Source organism: Clarias gariepinus, chromosome 13, assembly GCF_024256425.1.
Source record: "Clarias gariepinus isolate MV-2021 ecotype Netherlands chromosome 13, CGAR_prim_01v2, whole genome shotgun sequence".
Classification (NCBI taxonomy): domain Eukaryota; kingdom Metazoa; phylum Chordata; class Actinopteri; order Siluriformes; family Clariidae; genus Clarias; species Clarias gariepinus.
In genome coordinates this window covers 27,132,390-27,156,266 of record NC_071112.1, presented here as the reverse complement: position 1 = coordinate 27,156,266, position 23,877 = coordinate 27,132,390, and the positions used below count along the sequence as shown (strand labels likewise).

Genomic DNA, 23,877 nt, shown 5'->3' with positions numbered 1-23,877 from the left:
AGTGTAAATCTCTTAAAGGTGTAACATCAAATTAAATATACACAGTAAAAAAGTTAAAAGTAGGAAGTCTGAACTTGGAATTTTGGAAGTTTGAGTTACAGAGTGAGGAAAACACATGGACATTTGGATGAAATAGGTGCTTTGTTGGCAATTAGCCAGCCAATAGCATTAGTGATCATGATGTATTTACAGTTTCAAAAGTGAACTGTATAGAGGGTGTTATAGATTTAGCAACAGACTGAGTCTTCACTGACCGAACTAAAGAAAACTCTCAATTAAATGAGTGAAGTTTTATTTATTGACCTTTCATAGGCAAAAATCATATGATACAAACTTTAGCTGAATGCAGCAGTCAGGAATGTAAATTTTGTTTTCAAGCCTTGTTCCGTCATATGTACACACTTCCTCACCTTATTCTCACGCCGCACGATGATGTCATGCCTCGCTCCAGCTTTATGCTCCTGGCTCTAACTTTAACAGGATGTGAGATTCATAATTCATAATACACAATCCAGACAGCTGGCTCTTCATTCAGCCAGGTTCGGGTATCAACGCTTCCCTGTTTTTTTTGGCTGGGGTTTAAAAACTGTTTCCGTCACCTTACCTGAGTCAGGGGTTACACATGATAACGATAGGCAGAAACAAGCAGTCTGTTAAATGTACAGCACTTCTGAAGGTTTTGGCCCGCGGTGTATCAGCACTGAATAAATATTTAAAGAGTGCAGGTCTGGTTTATGTTATCGGCCCGAACTCTAATGGAGGAACGTGTGAGAAGCGCAGGCGTCAGATAAAACTTTAGAGGGGGATAAAACCCTAGCTTGGAGCAAACTGCACCACGAGGAGTTCAGACAAAGTTTCTGTAGATTACACATGACTCACGGCACATCCTCGCCCTCACACCGCCCCGCTCCTGACTGCACTAATTATTATTGGCACACACAGGATTTGTCTGTTGCCATTGGCAAAAAGCAAAATATTTACTTCCTCCCTCCCAGCTGGATGAAAGTGTTTATGGTAAAGAACTGACGTCCATGAATCAATAGATGAGCTAAGCGCTAAATACTAACTCCTTTATCTCTATTATGGAGAAAGAATACAAACATCTGAGCTTTGACACTAATCATAATTCTTTATCAAGACTCCATTATTTTAATCTTTAACAGTGTGCTCTTACAGACTGTAAGCAGGATGATGAGAAACAAGAAGCACTGTGTTAGGTGTGTGCGCGTGTCATCTGCTAAACATAACACATGGCGTCATAACAATTTGTCTGTCTGTGTCATGACCTCATTCAGGGTCAAACATGATGTTTAAATCTAATATTACAAATCACACTTTACGCTAGAAGGAATAATAATAGCAAAAATTATGAATAAGGTTGGAAATTTAACTCATACAAACAGTAATAAAGGGATGGATGGATGAATAGACAGACAGACAGACAGACAGACAGACAGACAGATAGATAGATAGATAGATAGATAGATAGATAGATAGATAGATAGATAGATCGATGCTTTATTGATCCTGAAGGAAATTCCAGATAGGGTATAGGCATAAATGTAAATATTAATGTTGTACACATGGGAAGTAGTTTGCATAAATTAAAAAGGAACACAGAACCATGAAATATATATAAATGTGTTCAAACATAAAAGAGAGAGAGAGATTAATATTGACTATTTTATTATAGTAATTATTTGATTTATTCATTGATTAGATAAGGCACACAGTAATTACATGTTTTTTCTTTAATTTAAACTATATCATAGATATGCTTCAGTCAGTTCATGACACATTGATGTTAAACATGATTATTACTGGTCACCACATTATAAAAATCTATTAATTATATTGTTTACATTTTTAATGATTAGCGTTAGAAATGCGGCAACACCATCTGCTGACCGCAATGGAGAATTAAAAATAAAATACATATCAGAGGTGTGAGTTTTTTTTTTAATAATTAGTATTAATAATCATTTTGTCCTGTTTTTAACACCACTGTGTATTTATAACAGCATTTTAGCATCGACATATAGCAGTATAGCAGAACCACTGGTAGTTTTTTAATTAAAACTATTTCATTAATATGCTTGACTCAGATTACAATACTTTGATGCTAAAAATCAGTATTAATGGTCAATCCGTTATAAAATTATATTAATTACATTATTTTTAAAAAATGTAATAATTAGTATTAGAAATGCAGCAGCGCCATCTGCTGACCCCGCTGAAGAATTAAAAAAATAAAAGACGAGGTGTGAGGAGTCCGCCAAACCAAAACTGTTCCCCCAGCCCCACCCCGACCCCACCTTAATAATCAACCAACATGTTTAAGGTGATGGTTGGTATTAATAAGCGCTTGGTCCCGTCTCCACCAACGCTGTGCCTTTATATAATGTAGAGAGTATAGCAGCGCCACTGGTAGTTTGGTTAGCAATTGATGCTAAATGTAATTAAAGTTTGTTTTAGTCATATTAGATTCATGACACGACATGTGCTCTAGGCACCATGGGAAAAGCGTGATCACTTGCAGACGCTGCGCAGGTGCTGCAGCTGTGCGAGGTTAACGCTGCTTCCTCCGCACACGATGACGACCAGCGGGCCGAGCGGTTTGCGCAGACGACCTTCGTCCTGCAGCCGCTGTATCACACCGTTGTACACCGCGGCCAACGAAGCTGCACACGCTAACTCCACTAACACACGCTCTTCATCTTCACATGCATAAAAACACATCATATGTATGAGAATTAGTGCTAACAAACACAGCACTGATATCAACAACTACTGTAACAGTAATCGCTACTGGGTCAATCAAGCTAGGTTTTTAGCTAGGTTCGAGGTTTGCTGTTATTGTTAGGTAAATAACAATATTCAATAACACTTAAATGTCTTTATTACCAACAATAGCAGAGTCTATAAGCTAGCTTTGTATTTGATTATTTTTGGACAAAATATAGAACACACAAATTATTATACGGAAAAATAACCGTAAAGGTATATTACCGAGGAAGAGCTCAACCGCCTGCAGAGCCTGTCGGTCAGTCACTAGCTCGGAGATGACGTTTGGTCTTTTGCTATATTCGAACGCCTGACTGCAAGCTGTCTTCGCTCCTAAACATTTAGCCTCGCTAAAAAAAAAAAGAAATAAACCAACACAAAGAATCTAATTTAGACACAAAACACCATGTGGTCAGGAAGAAACTCGCTAAATAACATTTCCAGTTATTAAACTTCCATATCACAGCTAAGTTTTTATTTTTACTGCTAAGTCATGTCAAATTTATTTGTATAGCACATTAAATAACAAGACAGATATTGCTGGATAGTCGGGTATCCACAGTATGAGCCACCAGCTAAGCTGCCATTATGTAGCTAGCAGCAATTAACACTGAATTAACTTACCTAATATTATCTACCTAACAACATACAACAGGTAGTTAACCAACAATAAGATCTAATCATAAATGTCATATAGAATCTATTTGATCTTTTATTTTAAAACCTCAGTATTAAATAATTTCCATACCACCATCACTCACACTTATGCCCTTAGAGGTGCCTCCAGATTGGCATGTGAGAATTAAAGCCCATATTTAAAATAGTTTTGTTTTTTTTACCTCGTAATGTCTGGTAAAGTGACTAAATGTCCAGCTTTTATGGCTGCATTGAGACAATCTGCTCCCACAGTCTCCATACAGAGGATGGGGACATGACCCCAGCCGACTTCATCCATGCCTTGAACGACTCCGCAGAAAAGTCCGCCGCCTCCGATGGACAGCACCACGGCGCCCGGCTCACACGGCAGACCCGCCTTCAGCTCGTGGACCAGACTTGAATGTCCCTTCCTGAAAGAAAATCAAGATTTTCATAATAATCATGTTCGCCAATAGGATGTATTTCTTTGTGTTTTAGTGTGATATCATATAAGGAGAGCCCATTCTCCATGTTTTTATTCTGCTCTGCTGTTCTCTAAAGAGCTCAACAGTAGCTCATTTATATTAAAACTGAAACTGAAAGAGTTATTAAAGACTAAAAATGCATTATTCGAAGGGTATTTCAGCTGGGGCATTAACTCATATGCACACTCTGGAGGAGCTCCGAGACCTGTGTTATCTTGCTAAAGAAAGAGTCAAATATGGGACCTTCAATACTAACAATTATCATAGATTTCGATTTAAAACAATAAGAGTGACAAAGAACACCTCACCAGACCAGAGGATGATCAAATGGTGGCACCAGGATGAAGTTTTCGCTTTCAGCCAGACGAAGAGCCTCTGCGTTCGCGTCGTCCCACACCTGCTCATATCACGTTCAGGAGGAGATTGTGCTGTAAATGCTGTTTGTGTCTCATATAAATGTTGTTATATTAGGACGTTTAAAAAGGACAAAGGGGAATTTTCTCACCTTACCTGCGACTCGCACACTGGCACCATGGTCCAGCAGTTTCTCCACCACCAGCTTCGGAGAGGACGAAGGCACGACGATGGTGGCCATGATGTTGAGCTTGCGTGCTGCATATGCTGTAGCCAAGCCTGCGTTTCCACCTGCATTCAGCATTTACAGTATGAACACACAGCTCCTCAACACGAAAAAACTTCAATCCTGATTTATAAAAAAAAAAACTGTAAATCTCATTCACTGTCATTAATTGTCTATAACGCTTTATACTGTATACAGAGGGCCTAAAGCCTATGCCAGGGGACTTAAAGCACGGGGCAGGGTACTACCTGGACAGAGTGCCAATCCAGAGCAGGGGGGACACATCTCACGAACACATGCTCATTCTCACACAATACAGCAACTTGGGAGAACCAATTTGCCTAATCTACATGTCTTTGAAGTCTGGGAGGAAACTAGAATACCGGAAGAAAACACACTAGTACTAAACACTCTCTTAAATCTTTTTAAGTAATACAGATAAATTATTTCACTAAACTGAACCCACCTGAAGAACAGATTACACCATTTGACTTTGAACCTGCAAGCTTAAAAAAAGGAAAAAAATTTAATTTGTTGTTTTCTCATCATGTTTTTGTCATTTTGTTACATAAAACAGATTTTTTTTATATAATTAATGCATCAATAATGTTTAAACACAAGTATAATTTGTGAATAATTACGTTCTGATTTTAATCTCTAATTTTAATACTATAAACACATTTTTAATATATCCTAAGAACACCTTTAGGAGCGTACAGCGAGATGATTACGTCACTATCATCCCTGAAGTAAGTTCTGCTCATTTGTTTTGTTTATATAGATTTTCAGATCTAATTTTAAAGCATGCCTGATTTATACATTCCTAAAAACATCAAATTATACATTATGTCCTCCATGTTTGATATTCTACTTAATTTAGCTTTACGAATTAAATAAATGCTTTTGTCGCTTATTTTGCCACTGTGCTGTAAAAACTACATTTCCCACAAACACCCGCTGCACTGCCCGGCTCGCGACTAGAACTTTCGCTCTACTTTTTTTAGTCATGGGATTGCGATTTTATTCTTTTAAACATATTTATTTGATCTATAATAGTATAACATGTACACATTAAATGTTTTTACTTTTTTTTTTTTTTTACAACGTTTAAAGGGCTAACTGTGCCAGTATATCTAGTTGGGCTGTGCTGCGTAGACGAAATACCCGGATGAGAGAGCGGGTTGTGATTGGTTTAGAAGCAGCGTACTTCCGGGTTTTTTTTTTTGTTAAAGTTACGCAGGGACACGAAATGGACTACAAAAGTGTTTGGACTACACAGTGGACTATTGAAAGTATATTTAATAAAATGCCGGTATAAATGTTAAAGCTGAATACTGGTAAACAGTTCATAATTTCGTTCAGTTTATTCTGTGAACAAACATGCAATCGATGCATAAACGTGTTACACGCGAATAATAACAAGAAATTCATTTGATATTTCTGTGTTCAAAAAGACACTGTTTTTAAAGGTTGAGAGAGTTATTTTCTGCTCACCTGTTTAATCAGGTGTCCGATTCCTCTGATTTTAAACGAACCAGACGGCTGGACGTTTTCCATCTTGAGGTAAACAGGGGAGTCAAGCCGCTTGGACATACTAATGCTCTCAATGAGAGGAGAATTAATGTGGAATCCCTGCACGTCCGACATGATCGATACTGTAGATAGATAGATTGATAGATCTGCAAGGCGCACTCTGGAAATAAAATCTGGTTTGCACTTCCTGCTGAAAAAAAAGAAGGAAAAGTTTAAGGGAACACACCACACTGGTCCAAACTGGGTGTTGTTTTTCAGGGTTACTCTGGGCTGTGCTGGTTAATCTGTTCCCAGTTTTATTTGCCTGCAGCTACTGTATGCATGATGCTAGAATCCATGTCTGATCATCTACCCTGTTTTTTACACCCTCAGAGCCTCAACAACAATGTTACTTTGTTGGATTTAAGATGAATGCCTGATTAAAATGTTAATGAAGAGTTTTCCTGCCTACCTTCAAACAAAGTGCAGTGCAGTCAGAGTTAATAAGAGCAGCTCCCAGCAAGATTAAAAATCACACTTGATTTCTCCAGGTCCAAAGGTTATTACTGACTAACTGACTACTGCAAATATGCATGATCAGCAATAAGAAACACGCACACCATTAATGTTGTGCACATGGGGTTTTCATTTATTAAAAAAAAGAGGCTGATCTCTGAGTAATTACATAATAACCCCTTTTCCAATTAGATTTGAGACCGTTTACTGTAAGTATAAAACTCAGTCCACTTCTGTTCACTCCTTATAGATATACACTGCCTGGCCAAAAAAAAAGTCACTCAAATATTTTGTTTTTTTTGCTTTGATCAGGGCATGCATTTGTTATGCAATGGCACAATGTTTATTTCTGTCCAGAGAGGCATTCATTTTTATTCAAGATTCTTATTAATAATGGAAGTGTCGGACCATAAAGTAAAGTCTTCTCCAGCACATTCCAGAGATTCTTACTGGTCTTAAGGTCTGTACTATGTAGTTGGCCAATCTATATTTGAAAATGATGTCTCATGCTCCCTGAACCACTTGTTAACAATTTGAGCCCAATGTGAGTCATTTCGGAATATGCCCACATCATCAGGGAAGGAAAAAATAATTGATGGAAAAAACTGACCTCTTTTTTTGGGGCACATAATGTTGCTTAGCCTAGACCTGACCAACAGAAGCAACCCCAGGCTCATACGGTAGCCACTAGACATGATGGGTACAATAATTTCCTCCACCTCTTTTCTTACCCTGACACACTCATCACACCACGGTAAATCTGCATCATTAGACCACATGACCTTTTTCCAATGCTCAATAGACCATTCTTTATGCTGCCTATGATTAGCTTCGCTGTTCTTAAGGCTACACAGCTATTTAGTCCCTAAATCCCTTGAGTTCTCTTTCTAATGTGTGGAAATGCTATTATTTTCACTATCAAACATAGCCATGAGTTCTCCTGTTTTCATTTTTGTTTATGATTTACATGTTTATGTTTGTATTTAAGTGATCTCCGATCACTATTCTAACCACATTTCTTCTTCAAAGAATTTTAGTAGTTTCAGCAATCTCCTTAGTTTTCTTTTCCTGATGCAGGCCAATAATTTAACCCGTCTGAAAGAGAGTACAGTAATATAATTTTTTTTTGCTTGGGCAGTGTAATTAATCATATCATAGAATGAACTCCTTAGTTAAATGATAAAATCAATAACATTATTTTTCAAAATGAACAAAATTTTGACAATTTGAGAACGTCTTTATTGTGCACATTTACATGGCATGTGGCATGAAGGATAGCGCAGAGTCAGACTCAGGTTCAGGCTCTTATACTGCATTATTATGATTATCACTGATCATTATTATTATCTGCTGTCAAGTGCATCACTCATACACCTGAACCCTTAAAGCAATTCATCTCCTATGTGTTACAAAGAGCTTTTAAAAACTAAGAGGAGATCGATAAAACATAAAAAAAAAAAAACATTTCAGGCTAAATGACATTTTATTAACACCAATTGCAGACAATCAGCTGAGACGCAGTCAGTGTCTGGAGATCGCTTCATTAGTTTTCACTTCAGCAACAAGGCCAGGAGTTTGGCTTCACACAATCTGCTTGTATAAGGGACTCATCATGATATTTTATGAAACTGAAACAAGATTTTTGTGGCGAGTGTGTGATGATCTGTTAAAGTGGAGGCTTTGGCCACATGAGTCTGGTGGCTTCAGGTCATATTTAAACACGTAAAATGTATTACACCAAATGTGTCTCGGTTGTTCATGTGCATTTGGCTTTAATGTATTAATGCAGGTGTGTAGAGCTTTTATTTTCTTCCTGGATGAAAAACACAGACTTTTTCCATTTTTCATAACTTTCTTACCACCATTGCTTATTTAACTTACAATTTCTCCTCTCTTATACTTCCATGACTGCACACTTCTCAACATTTCATCTGCACTCTTATTCTAATGTCTCTCTCTCTGCACTTTCTAGCGCCGTTCTTCCTTCCTTGTCGTTGAATCAGCTGTTCAGTAGACAGTGTTATGTCCTTGAGTCTTTCCTTTGTCCAACAAAAATACACAAAGCTCCCTTCGCCAGCTGTCTCAGAGTGTCATCACTTTCATATCCCACAAACACCAGTGCAAAAGGAAACAGGAAAACCAGTGTGTTTCCATCTCACAGACATCTGGGTGAAAGGGATTTTAAAAAATAAACCCAAGTAAGATCCGTTTTGCAGGCTAAAAACGGAGCACTGATCAGCAAATCTCTCCTGGCAGATAAATGAATCCAAGCTTCAGTCTCAGTTTATAGCTGCCACGCCCTCGGCTTATCTTGGTGGCACTAAAAGATGAAAATGTCCAGTTTGGGGTTCTTGTCCATCAGGGGACACTATGCCAGGGACCGCTGTCGGGGTTTGATCCTCGGGTACAACTGCACAGAAGTAGAGAAAATAAATAAAGATTGTGTCTAATATCTAAAATTCTGCAACAGGTTCTCTTTTAGTCACAGTAAAGGAGGTATGGCCTCCATCAGTCACAGGTAAGGAGGTGTGGCCTCCGTCAATCACAGTAAAGAAGGTGTGGCCTCCATCAGTCACATTAAAGGAGGTGTGGCCTCCGTCAGTCACAGTAAAGGAGGTGTGGCCTCTGTCAGTTACAGTGAAGGGGTGTGGCCTCTGTCAATCACAGTAAAGGAGGTGTGGCCTCTGTCAATCACAGTAAAGGAGGTGTGGCCTCCATCAGTCACAGTAAAGGAGGTGTGGCCTCCATCAGTCACAGGTAAGGAGGTGTGGCCTCCGTCAGTCACAGTAAAGGAGGTGTGGTCTCCGACAGTCACAGTAAAGGAGGTGTGGCCTCTGTCAATCACAGTAAAGGAGGTGTGGCCTCCGTCAGTCACAGGAAAGGAGGTGTGGCCTCCGTCAGTTACAGTGAAGGGGGTGTGGTTTTTGTACCTGTCAGTCACAGTGAAGGAGGCACGATCTAAGTATCTTTTATGGTGTAGTTTTTGTGTCTGTCAGTCATAGTGGCAGTTTATAGACATTACTAATTTTCAGTGGGATTTTTCATGCTTACCCCCAGCAAGTTTCGAGGAATGTAGCCCTCCTTGTCATTAAGTCTGGCCCACCACCACTCAGTCTCACTCTCATCTCTGCGCTTCAGCACTGTTAGAGCGTCTCCATCACGGAACGAGAGCTCATCCGGACTCTGAGCTTCATAATCCCACAGAGCGTAAACAGTCCCCTTATTCATCACCCCCAACTTCTCTTGCACACCTGAGAGAGAAACAGGAACTAATTACAATGAAAAAACCTGGTGTGATAAAAGAGCTTGTGTAAAATCCTCACGTCTCTCACCATAAAGAAACTGTGAGCACTGCACATAGCCGTTCTCCATCTCCTCGCACTTATCCGCCGCCGTCTCCACGTCACTGATGGTGGTGGCGAAGATGGCCGCCCCTGACTCCACCAGGAGCTTACACAGATGTACGCTGTTACACGAGGCGGCGCAGTGCAGCGGTGTCCTGTTACATGCAACAGAGATTCGCTTACTAATAGGATTGAATTTATATCTAAAATATTGGTTTATTCGCTCTGTAGTTTGTACCATCCGTCGCTGTCTGCTGCGTTGATGTTCACTCCGAAATCCAGCAGGAACTTCACGATGTGATAATGACCAGCACACACAGCGTTGTGAAGCGGCGTGATGCCTTCATCATTCGGAGTGCTGGGGTTCTCCACCTGAAATTAAAGCCGGTAGGAATAAAACACTTGCTAGGATGTTCTAATGAAGCACACCGATGAACAAACAGTACTGTAGTATTAACTTATTGTAAGGTTACAAGGACCATTAACCGTTTTGTCAAGTTTGTCAAGTTTGATCTTATCGGGTCCATACCTCTGCATCACTTAGAACCTTGTAATGATTATTATATTTTAAGGCTGTGTTGTACCTCATATATAATCCTCTGCACCAGGTCAAACTCGCCCTCCAGAGATGCGTCCAGGAGCAGCGCCAGCGGGTTAAACTTCACCCTCAGACCGTGACCCGTTCTCTCAGAACCAGGCTTTTTCAGGTTCGTCCTCTTCACCTAACATTCAATCAGAAATAAGATTTATTCACTAAATGAAAAATCCAAGGATTTCTGTTTTCTTCAGTGATTAGGACTAGAGAGAAATTCGTTCTTTTCATTTGTTTGCTGTTTGGGCTTGGGTTTGCATGAAATGAAATAAACCACAAAAAAATTGGTTGATGGCTTGTAGGGCTGAAAACATTGGTGTAAAACTCTTTTATTTATTGTTTAGAAATAAAAAGAGAAAAGGAGATTCTGAGTTACATCCTGCGTTTATCTTCTCTTTTCGATTGTTTTGTCTGTTTAAACCATAAATCTACAACGTGAAAAAAAAATTCACTTAATTTAGTTTCCCGCAGTCGTATTGATACTGAGTCGATTTACTTTGTCTCTGAGTTTCCGAGTTCAAGTGAACAACCACCTCAATCTAATGCTCTCAGCCCTGAGGTTTGGATCGCTCTTCTCTCACCGGCATAAAGAACGAGACTGGAGAACACACCAAGGTTCTGTTCAAACAGACTAAACTCTGGAATCACTGTATCACTAGCGATGTTATTTTTATGATGTCCTGGTGTAACACTCACCGTGTTCTGCTCCGTGTCTTCTTTCTCCTCTGCCGTGGACTCTTCATCTGCATCTAACGACGACTTATTGTTGTTATGACTATCCTCAGGACCTTCTTTAGGATCCATGGTGTCTGTAATCTCTGGAGTTTCAGTATGATTAGCCGTTTGCGCCATTTGATTCTCATTAGCATCAGGTGCGGGTGACGGTCCAGGATCGGAGACAGACGTTGGTGTTGGCTCTACAGCAGCTTTTATAGGCGTTTCGGTAACATTTCCGTTAACAGAATCAACATCACCTGTTAAAGTCACAGCAGTGTCTGGTTGGAAAAATGGTGTAACCGTTTCCATGCCACCAACAAGTGTGTTGAAGCGCTGGTAGAGAAGTTTCTGGATGTTGGGACCATTGGGACCCTCAGGCTCGGTGATGGAGCTCCGCTTTTTAAGAGGACGAGGAGCATTGGCAAGCTTTCTCCTCAGCAGCTCCAGGTCGATGTCACTCTGGTAGCGCAGGGGCGAGTGAGCCGGGGTGAGTTTAGTGGGGCTCAGGGGGCGAGGGATGTTCTCCATGCTGGGTTGGGGATTGTGGCTAATCACGGGTTCAGACTCGCGCTCCGAGACGTCTCTGGTGGACTGGTGCTGGAAGGGGACAGGGGATGAGGAGACGGAGCTCGGCAGCAACGGCTTTCCATACACTGGAGAAAGAAAAGGAAATGAGGCAATGAAAAAACATTGTGTCCACATGCTTAGGCACATCAGGCAATGAATACTTCCCATGACCGGGGGAGAGATATCTGTCGGTTCTCTGGCAGTTTCTTACAGGCCAGGTTTTCAGCTCATTGTATCTAAGCAATTGAGGGTAAAGGACCTTGCTCAAGGGCCCAACAGCGACAGCCTGGCAGTGCTGAGGCTAGAACCATGGATCCTCCGATTAGCAGTCCAACACCTCAACCTCTTATTATAAGTAGTAGTGGTAAAAGTAATCATTTATAGTAATCAGTTTAGTTGATCTAATAATTTAATAATGAAAATGAAATATAAAAAAACAATTACTGCTATTAATTATGTGGTAACTATATACTATATAACATTATAAAATGTAATTTTGACATATACCTGCTTTCACTGCAGATCTGGTGCTGCTGCTTTGGTAGTTTTTGGCCGCTGGCTGCTGCAGGTACATGTGATAAATGGAGCTAGAGTTCATCGTAGCAGGACCCTTGCGTGGAGACTGAGGTCGTGACCCCCGTTCCGTATAAAACGGCCGAACTGCTGCAGCCAGAGGGGCGTCATTACTTCTCTCACTCGGGGTCAAGACAGGCGAGCCGGCTGAGGGCGTGGGACTCGGGGGGACGGTGATCCTCTGCTGGATCTGCTGCGATGAGGAACCGGAGGATCTGTGCCAGGACAGAGTGCCTGGTGCTGAGCGGGGCAGAGAGTTAGTGGCACAGACGGTGGAGTGATGTCCCACGCTGGGGTACGTGCCGTAGATCGGGGGAGGATGTTTGGACAAGGTCGTTATAGTGCCCAGTACTTTAGCAGATCCCTGTCGTGGAGAAGAAAGTGTTGGAAATGTGGGCGTAATCTGCTATATCATTAGTCACATCTCTAGAATGACAAAACTTTCCTAAAACAGGCCTGTGGTTACTCAGCTAAATAAAAAAAACTAAACTTTTTTAACCCTTTAAGGTATTGTTAAATGTAATAATGGCACTATTGTTTAATTGTGTTTAGTTGTAAGGAACTGTAATACACAAATACATTTTAAGTCCATCTTTACGATGGGTGCCAAAAATTCTGGAGCTGATTGTCGAGTCTCTGTGTAAGATGTAATGCGTCTTAAATTCTAGACTTTAAAAATCTGTTTCACTTCATGTGTTGTTTTTATTTTTTGTGACGTATTATTGCTAACAATGTAACATTGCTAAAATTTAACTGTGTAATAATTTTTTTTATTTAATTCATCTCATTCGCAAAGGCAGCTGGGAAAACTCCGCCCGTACGCTGGATGCCGTAAAGATCTTACATGAATGTATGTAACATGAACTCAAAAACAATAATACATACATGGAAAATGTATCAATAGAAATATATTTATAGCACATAAATAAATAATAAACATATCATAAGTGAGTAAATACTGTACATACAAATAAATAAATATCATCAAACAAATGGGTATTAAGATTTAATGTTGAAAAAATTTAAGTAATAAAGTAATACCATTAGGCAAAAAGATTTCTCTATTTCCACATATGTATAATAACTGCAGGGAAATCAATGCTAAATAATTGAAAAAAAGTTTAATAAATTCTAGTGGAAGGAAAGAAACTGCGGAATCCTTCATTAAGTCATCATATTACATGAATACATAATGTTACATAATATTGAATATTAATATAATATTATATAATATTAATACATGCTATATATTATATATATTATTCTTAAATGAAATTATATTATATTATATAATATTTATATAATTGATTAAATACAGAGTTATTCTGTACAGCAGGACTGAGAATACCTGATTAACACCACTACTGTTAAACACCTCACCTTATCACCGGGAGCCATTTTGCCCGGGTTCTGGCTTGTGTCCTTCCAGTCCGGGGCTTTGAGAGAGGCCATGTTCCAATTCGCATCGTTTGCTGTAAGGTAGGACGGAGCGAGAGGGAAGGAATGAGGTAAAAACAGAAATTGTAAAAATGTTCAGAGACATAATACACCTACGTACAGTACGACTAAACACTAGACGCTTAAGACTCCACTAATCACAGCTTGGTGTGGAGCGTATTTGTGGAGCGTCCTCTTCTCTGATCAGGCTAAAGAGATTACAATGGTGCTCTGTGTGTGTGTGTGTGTGTGTGTGTGTGTGTGTGTGTGTGTGTGTGTGTGTGTGTGTGAGAGTGATTGTGTGTTTTGACAAAGAGAGACACTTTCCCATTGACCCGAGGTCATCGCATTAGGTTTTGACCTGAGCATCATCTCTACAACAAGAAATAATATTTAAAACAGTAGATGTTGGATTTTTTTTAATACCACTAGAGTACAGGAGCGGTTAAATGTGTCAGGCTGTGACTTCGAGGATTGTGAGGCGGCTCTAGGCTTAATTCAGTGATGTAATTTGTTATCACCTGCTCACGGCCTTCCACTAAAATAAATGGAGTTACATAAGAGCAGCAGCAGCCCCCACTGAACACAATGACCTTCTGAACTCCTGTAAAGCATGTTTTTCCTCTTCACCCCAGTCTCACACAAACTCTCAGACTGTGTGTACTTCCTCTGTACTGAATACCGTACTTTCCGGACTATAAGCCGCGACTTTTGTTACACAATTTCAACCCTGCGGCTTATGCAGAGATGCGGCTAATGTATGCATTTTTTCTAACGGCCGCCAGGGGCGCTCGATCAGAAAAGGTAAGAGTGAGACATGTGTTGTCGAGGAAGACGCAAGTCACAACCGCTAATAAACACCATAGAAGAAGAAATTTAATGTACGGTAACTTCGCGCGCTTTGTACATGAATAAAATTAGCATAAGCCTACCCTCATCATGGAAAATGCAAAAAGAAAAGCATATGACGCAGCTTTCAAGTTAAAAGTAATCGAGCTGCAGCACGTAAATTTCGCATAGATGAGTCGATGGTGAGACGCTGGAAACGGCAGCGGGAAGAACAAAGTCGAAAAAAAGAAAAGCTAAGTTATGTTATTAAAACATTGAAAACTCTTTTTGTGTACCGTCTTTCTTTGTAAATATCCCATATTTCAATGTGGGCACATGCGGCTTATAGTCAGGTGCGGTTTATGTATGTACAAAATGGTTTTTCCTTTAAAATATGTACTAGGTGCGGCTTATAGCCAGGTGCGGGTTATAGTCCGGAAATTACGGTAATAATAAGGCATAGAGCAGGTTTAAACACTGGTAGGGAAAAGCCAAGAAACAGTCCCTCACATCGGTTTAGTTAAAACACCTGAAGTCTGTGTTTTATTTTTGCTGGAACTAGGACAGGACCAGCACGAGAAGTCCACAGTAACATAATCAGCTCTCTGCAGCGCTCCATTTCCAACAATGACATTAAAGCAAAAGCAAGGACGATGTTTTTTATCGTGATAATATAGAAAAACAGCTTTCTCTGCTTCACTGAATTAGGCCACTTTGTTCTACCCATGGATGAAGAAAGCAGGATGCTTCATAAAATTGTTTATCTGCTCTGCTTCCAAGGCTGTAGAAGGTGGAACTGTATAGTATCAGTTGTGTTTTTAGTTGAAATGGAAGCTGAAATCTCTTTGGAACAATATTGTTTCTCAAATATGGAGAGAAGAACCACCTCCAGCTGGATTCTGCTTCATGATGGTTTGGAGCTACACTCACTGCTCCTGAGCTCCCAGTGATCCAGACCCACTCTGCCCTCTGCACCTGTCTAACTCATCCTGGTGCCATGCTGATGCCGAATCAAACTGGACTCCATGTTAACTTACTGTAGACATCTTCTGTTATGTTGAACTTCCAGCTGCCTAACACAAATCCTGCCAAATGACCCAAATGAGGATGGGAGTCTGGTTCCTCTCAAGGTTTCTTTCTATTGCCATCCCAGGGAGGTTTTCCTTGCCACCGTCTCCATCGCCCTCGCCTTGCTCATCAGGGACAATCTGAACACTACGGTCTACAGTATACATGCTCCACATATTTCCATAATCTTCTTTTAATTTTGTGTAGCTGCTTTAAGACGATGACCATTGTTAAGTGCGCTATATAAATAAAATTGTTTTTTCTAAAGTTCGAAGAGTCGGTTGGAAAGTGCTGCAATCATTAAAGTGCTAAGCACAGTTTCACCTCCTGCTAGAACTTTGTTTGCAGGAGAAACATGTTGTTTCCCTGCTACATGTACTACAGTACATCTACACACAGTATATTTTCATGTAATTTATTTCTGTTGGCTTCCTGCATTGTTTCTCTCATTGCTTACCTCTCTCACAACTTCAGTAAAGGAGTACCTCTCCTCGAGGATGCTGAGTTACTGTACCATGCTCTAAAACCTGCTCCCTCTATCAAATAATTGCACAGCCTCCTACTGCTGTGATCCCGATAAGCACAATCTGCTGCTTCTGCCATTATGAAGGCTATAAACCTATTTCTCCACCAACCTGAGGCCTACAGTATAGGTTTATCTTTCTCGAATTCTTTAGTACGACAAGCTCTTTCTTTTGTCATGATAAAAATTAAACCTCTTTCTATTGAGAATCTGAGGACCACAAGCTCTTTCTACAGCTAACCTGAGGACCACAGGCTCTTTCTACAGCTAACCTGAGGACCACAAGCTCTTTCTACAGCTACCCTGAGGACCACAAGCTCTTTCTACAGCTACCCTGAGGACCACAAGATCCTTCTACAGTGGACCAGAGGACAACAAGCTCCTTCTTCAGTAGACCAGAGGACCACAAGCTCCTTTTACAGTGAACCAGAGGACCACAAGCTCCTTCTACAGCCAACATGAGGACCAAAATCTTCTTCAGTAGGCCTGAGGACCACTAGGAGCTTCTACAGCCAATTTGAGGACCACAAGATCCTTCTACAGTGGACCAGAGGACCACAAGCTCCTTCTACAGCCAACACGAAGACCAGAATCTCCTTCTTCAGTAGGACTAAGGACCACAAGGAGCTTCTACAGCCAATTTGAGGACCACAAACTTCTTCTACAGTCACCCCTCACTGGCCACCTGAAGATCTCTAGCTTCTACTTTATTATGCAGGGGCACATAAGCTCCTACCCCTGCAATCTTAAAAGCTATAATGTCTATCATGTTCTTTTATATTTAATGCAAAGTCAAGACATTTAATAGTAAAATACAACTTATTTATTCATGTGCAAATTATTTTCCATTGCTGTTTAAAAACACATAAATAGGCAAAAAAAAGCATCATTGTTTCACCGATGACCACAACTGTAAACTCACGAGTGGGATGGTCTCTGGGGTCAAGGGTCACCTCACAGTTCACTATGATGTCTAGGTCTGAGACCTTCCATGGTCCAACAGGCTTCCTCACTCTATCATCGTCTGTTCCCATTCAACCCCAAAAACCACATATACACACATACACATATTGACGAAGGACAGGGGAAACAAATATAGGGAGTGGAAAAGAAAAGACATGACAGGATACAAAAAGAAAATGTGTGTTAGGCCGACAAAATAGTAAAAAAAAAAATGATGGATTCAAGCATGAAAGCAGTGTGAGTAAAGTGTAAAGATGACTGTGGATGAGAGCATGGAGTAGAATTTTCTGGCCCAAGTGTTAAATAGGGACAAGATTAAAAAAATGAGTGTTACTGAAGTGATAAATCAGAGGGAGAGAAATTTGGACTTGACTAAGAGATCTATGCACCTGATACCAGTTTCCAGATAAAATCCCCAATCTGACCAGAATGTAGATTTTAGAATTGATTAAATTGTTTAAAAACACCCCGTCTGTAATAGTTCGGTACAGTTGTGACAGATGTGTACACTCATCGTCATAGCAACCATCAGGATTTTAGTATGAAAGCACTAAAAGGAAGAGAATCACCTGATCTGGAGCGAGTGTGGCTGATTTGGGCAGGAAGTTGGTGCGGTTTAAGTGTATCAGGGGGCAAAGGGTAGCCTTCGTTCTGCCTCCCAGTCGATGTGGGAACTTGGATGTAGGGAAACACGGCTGCGACACGACCTGAAGTGATGGGGGCCGACTGAGGGGATGAGAGAGTGCTCATCTGCCCTAACTGTGGAGGAGGAAAGAAAAAGAGAGAAAGAAAGAAAGAGAAAGAGAGAGAGAGAGATGATTTAACAAAGACCTGCATTTTTAATGAAGTATGAAAAATTGATCTGTTTGTTTATGCCTCTATATTGAATTAAGTTTCATTGTTGTTTTGAGGATTTTTTTTCTGGAGGTCCTCAGAAGACATAGTGTGTGTGTGTTTGAGAGAGATGGGGGAGAGAGAGAGAGAGAGAGAGATATGCCAGAAATCTTATTTTATTTCCACACCCCGAGTCAAGAATCCCAAACCACCCAAGACCTTGGACACACCCTATACAGGGCAGCTGCTCTTCCCTGCATGTGTGTGTTTAATAATATAACAGTGAGTCTCATTCCATTTTGGACCCATAATAACTGTGTAAGTAATACAACTTATATTTATTTAACATATTAATGAAGGACAAATATTTCTTATCTGTTCCTAGTTACAGTTATTTAACGCATTGGAACATCCATTCCCTGAGTTCGTTTTTGTTCTCACTCATGTAAACAAACTGTAGCCTATAAATCTGTAACCTCATTATTCAATATCGGAAGTAATACGGTCCGAGCCCACTCCATTGTTTTCATTTATTTGCTGACCTACATCTAAGGATTTCCCTGATGAGAGAAGCTAGCACTGAACGTCTGTTTGTTTTTCATCCACTGTAACGCACCTCAGCTTTCTTCCTGTAGAGGCGCTCTCTCAGCTCCTCGATGCGGCGGTCCATCATGCTCACCTCCAGGTTGCGTTTGTTCAGCATGTCCTTGTGCTGCTGGAGTTTACTGTTCTGCTCCTGATTCAGCTTGTTCCTCATCTGAGAAGCCAACAAAATCAACACACAGACGCATACAGATACACACAGATCAGTTAAAGTGCTGTAGCATCTGTCCGCAGCAGATTTGTAAATGTTTGCCAACACATGAGCATGCTTGTTAATGACTGACTGAGAGTGCTGGATGTGAGAATCCAAACACATGCAGTCCTGCAAATAGGAAAACACTCCACTGCCGTTCTCCTGTCTGACTGACTGAAACGCTTTTGAAACCATTTTTCATTTCATTTTCGACATTTTAACTTTATTTAGACAAATGCATACATTTACTCTAATATACTGTACTAGAGGTTACTCAGATATATACCGTGTGCAGATCCTGACGCCTGTGTGTTACTATTACCGTCGAATCGAGTGTGCGATCAACTTTCAAGCTCCACACGTTGCTCCAATGTTTCGTCAGCCCTGTCATATGTGCTGTCGCATTAAATGAGGAGCGGCTGTGACATTCAGATGGTAAGAATGAAATTCGCAAACCACACCTACCTTTTTTGCCTTGTTGATTCTTACCGCTGATTGGACGAGACATCTGTCACTCAAAATATAGTACGTATATATGAAGTACTGCAGCCACACGGACATTTAGATGTATTTTCATTTAAGGATTTATTTTAGAATGAATTGTTGTTATGTTTTCTCATTTGGTATTTTGTTTCTGGATATGTCGTGTTTTCTGATTTGTTATATTGTATTTGGTTTTGTTATTTTGTTTTCGGTTATGTTATTTTGGTTTGTAGTTCTAACTTTTAAAACATTGAGTCTGATATGTATAGCAGCCACGCCCCTTCCCCGGGTCCAACAGACACTGAGGCCGTACCTCCTAAACCACCTGACAGACACTGATGCCACACCCCATTAACCTGCCTGTCAGATGCGGAGGCCATGCGCCTTCACGTGACCTGGTGGAGGCCACAGTTAGTGACTTAATGCGGTCCCTTTTATTACCACTGACCGTAGATAATCTTATAGGTTTGATTTTTTCTACTGGTGTAATCTGAGCTGCAAATGCTATCACATCCGTCTTATTTTTCATACCGGTTTCTGATGCTCGTTCATTCTCTGTATTCCTTTGAGTACATGCAAATTCTAATTTTCTTTCTTCACACCAACCGCTAAACTTGCAGCTTGCATATGCGACCCTCTAACTCCGCTCTTAGTTGTTGGGGTTCATCTTTTCCAGTTCACCAGAGCCTCTTTTACCAGTCTCATCAAGAGTTCCAGTTTCATACTATAGCTGACGGTATCGACAGAACATGGTGATTGCGCGTTCACAAGCTGTCTCTGCCACGGAGATGCAGTAGGAGCTGCCATCTCGCCTTGTCCATATCTTTTCCAGAGGATAGTTTGCACTAGCTCTTCAATTCCCTTGAGCCTTGTGTTACATTCTTCCTCTGTTTCTTTAAAATGTTTTGATGAGTTTGATAAAGAAGCTAATATGCAAATTCCCAGATAACTCGAGATAACAGATAAGCCACACCCCTTTGACTTGGTCTGACAATCGCAAGGGCCACACCTACATTATTGAGACTAACAAGCACCGAGGCCACACCCGCACCGAGACAGTGAAGTGATGTGCCAGTGTGCGCATGTGTACCTGCAGCTCCTGGTGCAGTTTGTGGAGCTCCAGCGCGCTGCCCCCTGTAGGCTGTGACTCTGTAATGCGTTTGCTCCTCAGGTCCTCCAGCTGCTGTGTGAGCTGCTCCACCTTCATCACGGCCTGCTGCAGCTCGACCTGCTTCTCCTGGAACAGGCTGCTCACATGCTCAATCTCTGCCGCTATACACAGACACACACACAAACACTGATCAGAAAGTCCCAATATAATATTGATCAGAAAACACTGATCAGAAAGTGCCAATAGAAAAATCGTCCCGATTTCTTTTTTATATTAAAATCATCACTTTTATGGTGTGAAGTTTGTGTTTACTCGAGGCTAATACAGCTAACGGAAGCTTATGGCTACCAGTTTAGCAATCAAATGTCCATGAGATGTTGTGATCATACACAGGTTTCCATTGATCAACTTGCTGTAGTCCACTTGCCCCCTCATGGCACGGATTTTCTTCAGCTTGGCCTCCTGATTCTCCACTCTCTCTCTAAGCCGCTGTAGTTTCTCTGACTCTGGTGTGGCCGGGCCCTGGTGAAGATCCTGCTGTTTTAGATAGCGCAAGCGCTGTTCCTGCACGCGCACACACACACACACACAAGCACTTAATAAGTTAATCGCTGTCAGTCACAATGAAGCGGGCACAAGAAATGTGAAAACAGGGAATGTGTGTGTGTGTGTGTGTGTGTGTGTGAATTACAATAACAGAGTGAAGATTTTTTGTTGACTCATAGACTAGCATTCTCTAGAACCCGACGGAAAGCAGCAGCAACAACACACACACACACACACACACACACAGGCTTTAAAGCCCTATCTTTTTTTTTACTAATGCAAAGAAAACTATTGGCACCCTTTATGATGAACTAAAAAAAAAAACTATAGTTCAGTGCCCCTTCCCAAAGTATTGGCACAGCAAATGCACACTTTTTTAGTGCCCAAGAACTATGACGTCAGCATGATGATGTCATGGATAGTGCTGATGTCATTGTGTATGAGAATCCCTTTTGTTTTTCTAAGGATTTTCACATGTCAACTTTGCACTTGACACATTTCACTGACCCAGTATATTAGGGTCCACACACTTACTATGACATCAGCTATGTCGTCATAGTGTACGAGGGCAATTTTGCTCTTCTAAGAATTATTAGAATTTTTTTTTTTCAGGCTTTTTGGGGATCTTAACATGCTTCAAAGTCCTGAAACTCAGCGCATAGGTTGGAATCTGCTGTCGTTAGTACATCTAAGCGGTTAGGCCCTCACACAAGATTTTGCTGCATAGCTCATACACACTTGCATTTACTGTATACATGTAAAACCTAGGAGACATACTGTAGATGCCATTGAACGCATTGATTGTCATGGGCTCTACTCAACAGGAACTCAGTTCTATTTGGTTGTTTGTAAAAGAATAGATTTTTAAAAACAGTTCGACAGTGGTTATGCCTTAAACTTCTTAAAAAACAAAACAAAAATCTGTTAATAACTTCCCATTTGACATCATATTAAGTGACATCATAGTGAGTGATGCTTTTTGTTTATTATTATTTTAATCTTGCCACAATTCTATACATTATAAGACAGAATTTGGTTTTGTACTTACTCTAATAATTTTCTGTATTAATATCTATTTAAAACTGTTTAAATGAGCACAAATAACGATAATAACTGTTATCCAGGCTGTCATTACTGACAATTATTATTATTAGAAGTGGTAGTAGTAGCAGTAGTAGTATTACTGTACATTATTTTCTTTAACAAGTTTTACAATGAAAAGTATATTGATATAAAGTACACAAAAATGAAAAAGAAAAAAAAACGTTCATCTCTTTACCTGGTGATCGATCGGTTCTTTAAACTGTAAACAGACTGTATCCATAAACATTCTCGAGACTGACTGGTGGAGTTCTGAGATGAATCAAAGCTCATATGATCTCCTCCTCCTTTTCCTCCTCCTCCTCCTATTTTCCTCAAACTTCAGGACATATCATTCACACACATTTCATTATGCCACTTCCTGGCAGCTGCAGCTTTGTGCTGATGTAATTTCCTCTGGCCATGGAATGAGTCCCTTCCTGCTGTTGTTTGAGACTCAGCACTCTACATGCATCTTCTCACACACACACACTGACCCAAAGGCTGAGTGAACACACTTACACACACTGACCTAAGCCATGTGTGTACACACTCGCACGTACAGACCTAAAGCCTGCGTGTATACAGTATACACTCACACACTGACCTAAAGCCTGCATGCACACACTCACACACTGCCATTGTCGATTCAGGAAAGAAAAAAACTTGGAAAGAGGAAGTTGGTAAAAGTGTGTGAAAACTTTTCACTTTCTTTTAAACTTTACCCAGAATAAATCCTTTTATTTTATTCACACTCGTACTTCTACATTCACATCTCTAGTCCTTTTTTATGTTGTTACTGAAGCTGTAGATCAGTGGTGGACATTGAAAGACATATTTCTAATGAAGTAATTATATAAAATAAAATTTTATGAAAATGTATTAAAATTACATATAATTAAATGAATTTAAATTCAATTAAATAAAACATGCACAAAACAACGTCAAGCTAAATTTAAAAGCTGATCGCTAAATAAGACCTATTAAGTAAATGTGCCATTTGCAATTTGATTAAATGATCAATCATTTCAATAATCTATAGATTAATTGTTTGCAGACATTAGTTGCAGCCCTATTTGGAATCATTAAAGTTTATTATTTAAATTTATCTTGTAAGTAAAACTAATCTGTTTAGTTGCAGCACAATTAACAACTTGAAGAGTTGTTCATTGTGATTCTTTGAATTTGAACTACTGTTACTAAAATAATACAATTTAAATATTTCACTTGAAGTTGACCTTGAGTTGAAAGGAACACTTAAATAACCACCCTTTACATCCATGTGTAAAAGAAAAGCATCTCATACAACAACAGCAACTGCCTCGAGTTTCCCTCCTGTGAGACAGGAATCGGAAGCTGAGACTAAATACAGTGTGTACAGGCTCGATGAAACCTGACACTAGAAGACTAGAGAAACATCTCCTGGTCTGATGACACTCGATTTCTGTTGCCTCCAAAGCATGAATCTATGTAAATCCAATGTGGACAATGTTTTCTCATTCATGCCCTTTATAACCAGATAAGCATCGTTTCAATGCCACAGCCGGTCTGAGTGTTAGTGCTGACCAACTTACCATATTTACTTCAACATGATGAAAGTCACCTCAGACTGCTTTCCATGAACATGATCAAGAGTTACTGCACTCAAGTCCCTTTCCTCATCACCAGCTCAGAAATTCAATCGAGCACATTTGTGTCATGGTGCAATGACAGATTTGCAGCTAAAAAATCTGCAGTAAACACATCATGCATGGTCTAGGATCTCACAGGAACGCGTTCCAAGACCTCATGGAGATAAATACTCTTTTACAAAGACATTTTGCCCACATTGAAGAATCCTGTTCCAAAGACAGATGAGACAGTGTCCTCATATCACATGTCTGGGTGTGCACATGTCCGAAT

General features: G+C 40.2%; 2 protein-coding genes across 9 annotated transcripts in view; both read right to left on the bottom strand.

The window, feature by feature from the left end:
* Positions 1-1,669: 1,669 nt before the first annotated feature.
* On the bottom strand, positions 1,670-6,541 carry sdsl (serine dehydratase-like). 3 transcript variants are annotated; one of them, XM_053510063.1, is made up of 8 exons: positions 6,470-6,541; positions 5,980-6,208; positions 4,952-4,991; positions 4,411-4,550; positions 4,214-4,302; positions 3,624-3,851; positions 3,010-3,134; positions 1,670-2,717 (listed from the first exon to the last, which is right to left on the bottom strand). In XM_053510063.1, the coding sequence occupies exons 2-8, from the start codon at positions 6,130-6,132 to the stop codon at positions 2,530-2,532; spliced, it is 963 nt and encodes a 320-aa protein (XP_053366038.1). In that variant the 5' UTR covers positions 6,133-6,208; positions 6,470-6,541; the 3' UTR covers positions 1,670-2,529. The 3 variants fall into 3 exon arrangements, with proteins under 3 accessions (XP_053366038.1, XP_053366040.1, XP_053366039.1); XM_053510065.1 differs by having other exon boundaries at positions 5,980-6,205; positions 6,470-6,528; XM_053510064.1 differs by lacking the exon at positions 6,470-6,541 and having other exon boundaries at positions 5,980-6,285.
* A 1,188-nt stretch (positions 6,542-7,729) lies between these two features.
* The window catches only part of ppp1r13ba (protein phosphatase 1, regulatory subunit 13Ba), a 39,732-nt gene continuing 23,584 nt past the window's right edge, over positions 7,730-23,877 (bottom strand). For 4 of the 6 annotated variants that reach the window (XM_053509642.1, XM_053509639.1, XM_053509641.1 and 1 more), the window contains 13 exons: positions 20,739-20,913; positions 20,329-20,510; positions 18,576-18,716; positions 17,695-17,884; positions 17,085-17,186; positions 13,687-13,778; positions 12,241-12,670; positions 11,146-11,819; positions 10,442-10,579; positions 10,096-10,229; positions 9,846-10,012; positions 9,565-9,764; positions 7,730-8,923 (listed from right to left, as the gene is read on the bottom strand). In XM_053509642.1, coding sequence (XP_053365617.1) covers positions 8,882-8,923; positions 9,565-9,764; positions 9,846-10,012; positions 10,096-10,229; positions 10,442-10,579; positions 11,146-11,819; positions 12,241-12,670; positions 13,687-13,778; positions 17,085-17,186; positions 17,695-17,884; positions 18,576-18,716; positions 20,329-20,510; positions 20,739-20,913 — 2,667 coding nt within the window. In that variant the 3' untranslated portion in view covers positions 7,730-8,881. Of the gene's footprint in view, positions 8,924-9,564; positions 9,765-9,845; positions 10,013-10,095; positions 10,230-10,441; positions 10,580-11,145; positions 11,820-12,240; positions 12,671-13,686; positions 13,779-17,084; positions 17,187-17,694; positions 17,885-18,575; positions 18,717-20,328; positions 20,511-20,738; positions 20,914-22,174; positions 22,259-23,877 lie in introns of those variants that run through there. The other 2 variants (XM_053509644.1, XM_053509640.1) reach the window with 2 other exon arrangements.

Coding starts and splice junctions, on each gene's coding strand:
- sdsl (XM_053510063.1), bottom strand. CDS start 6,132: ATGTCGGACGTGCAGGGATTCCACATTAATTCTCCTCTCATTGAGAGC. Junction 4,551..4,951: donor TGGTGTAATCTGTTCTTCAG/GTGGGTTCAGTT, acceptor TGCTGAATGCAG/GTGGAAACGCAGGCTTGGCT. Junction 3,135..3,623: donor ACTTTACCAGACATTACGAG/GTAAAAAAAACA, acceptor TTTTTTTTTTAG/CGAGGCTAAATGTTTAGGAG.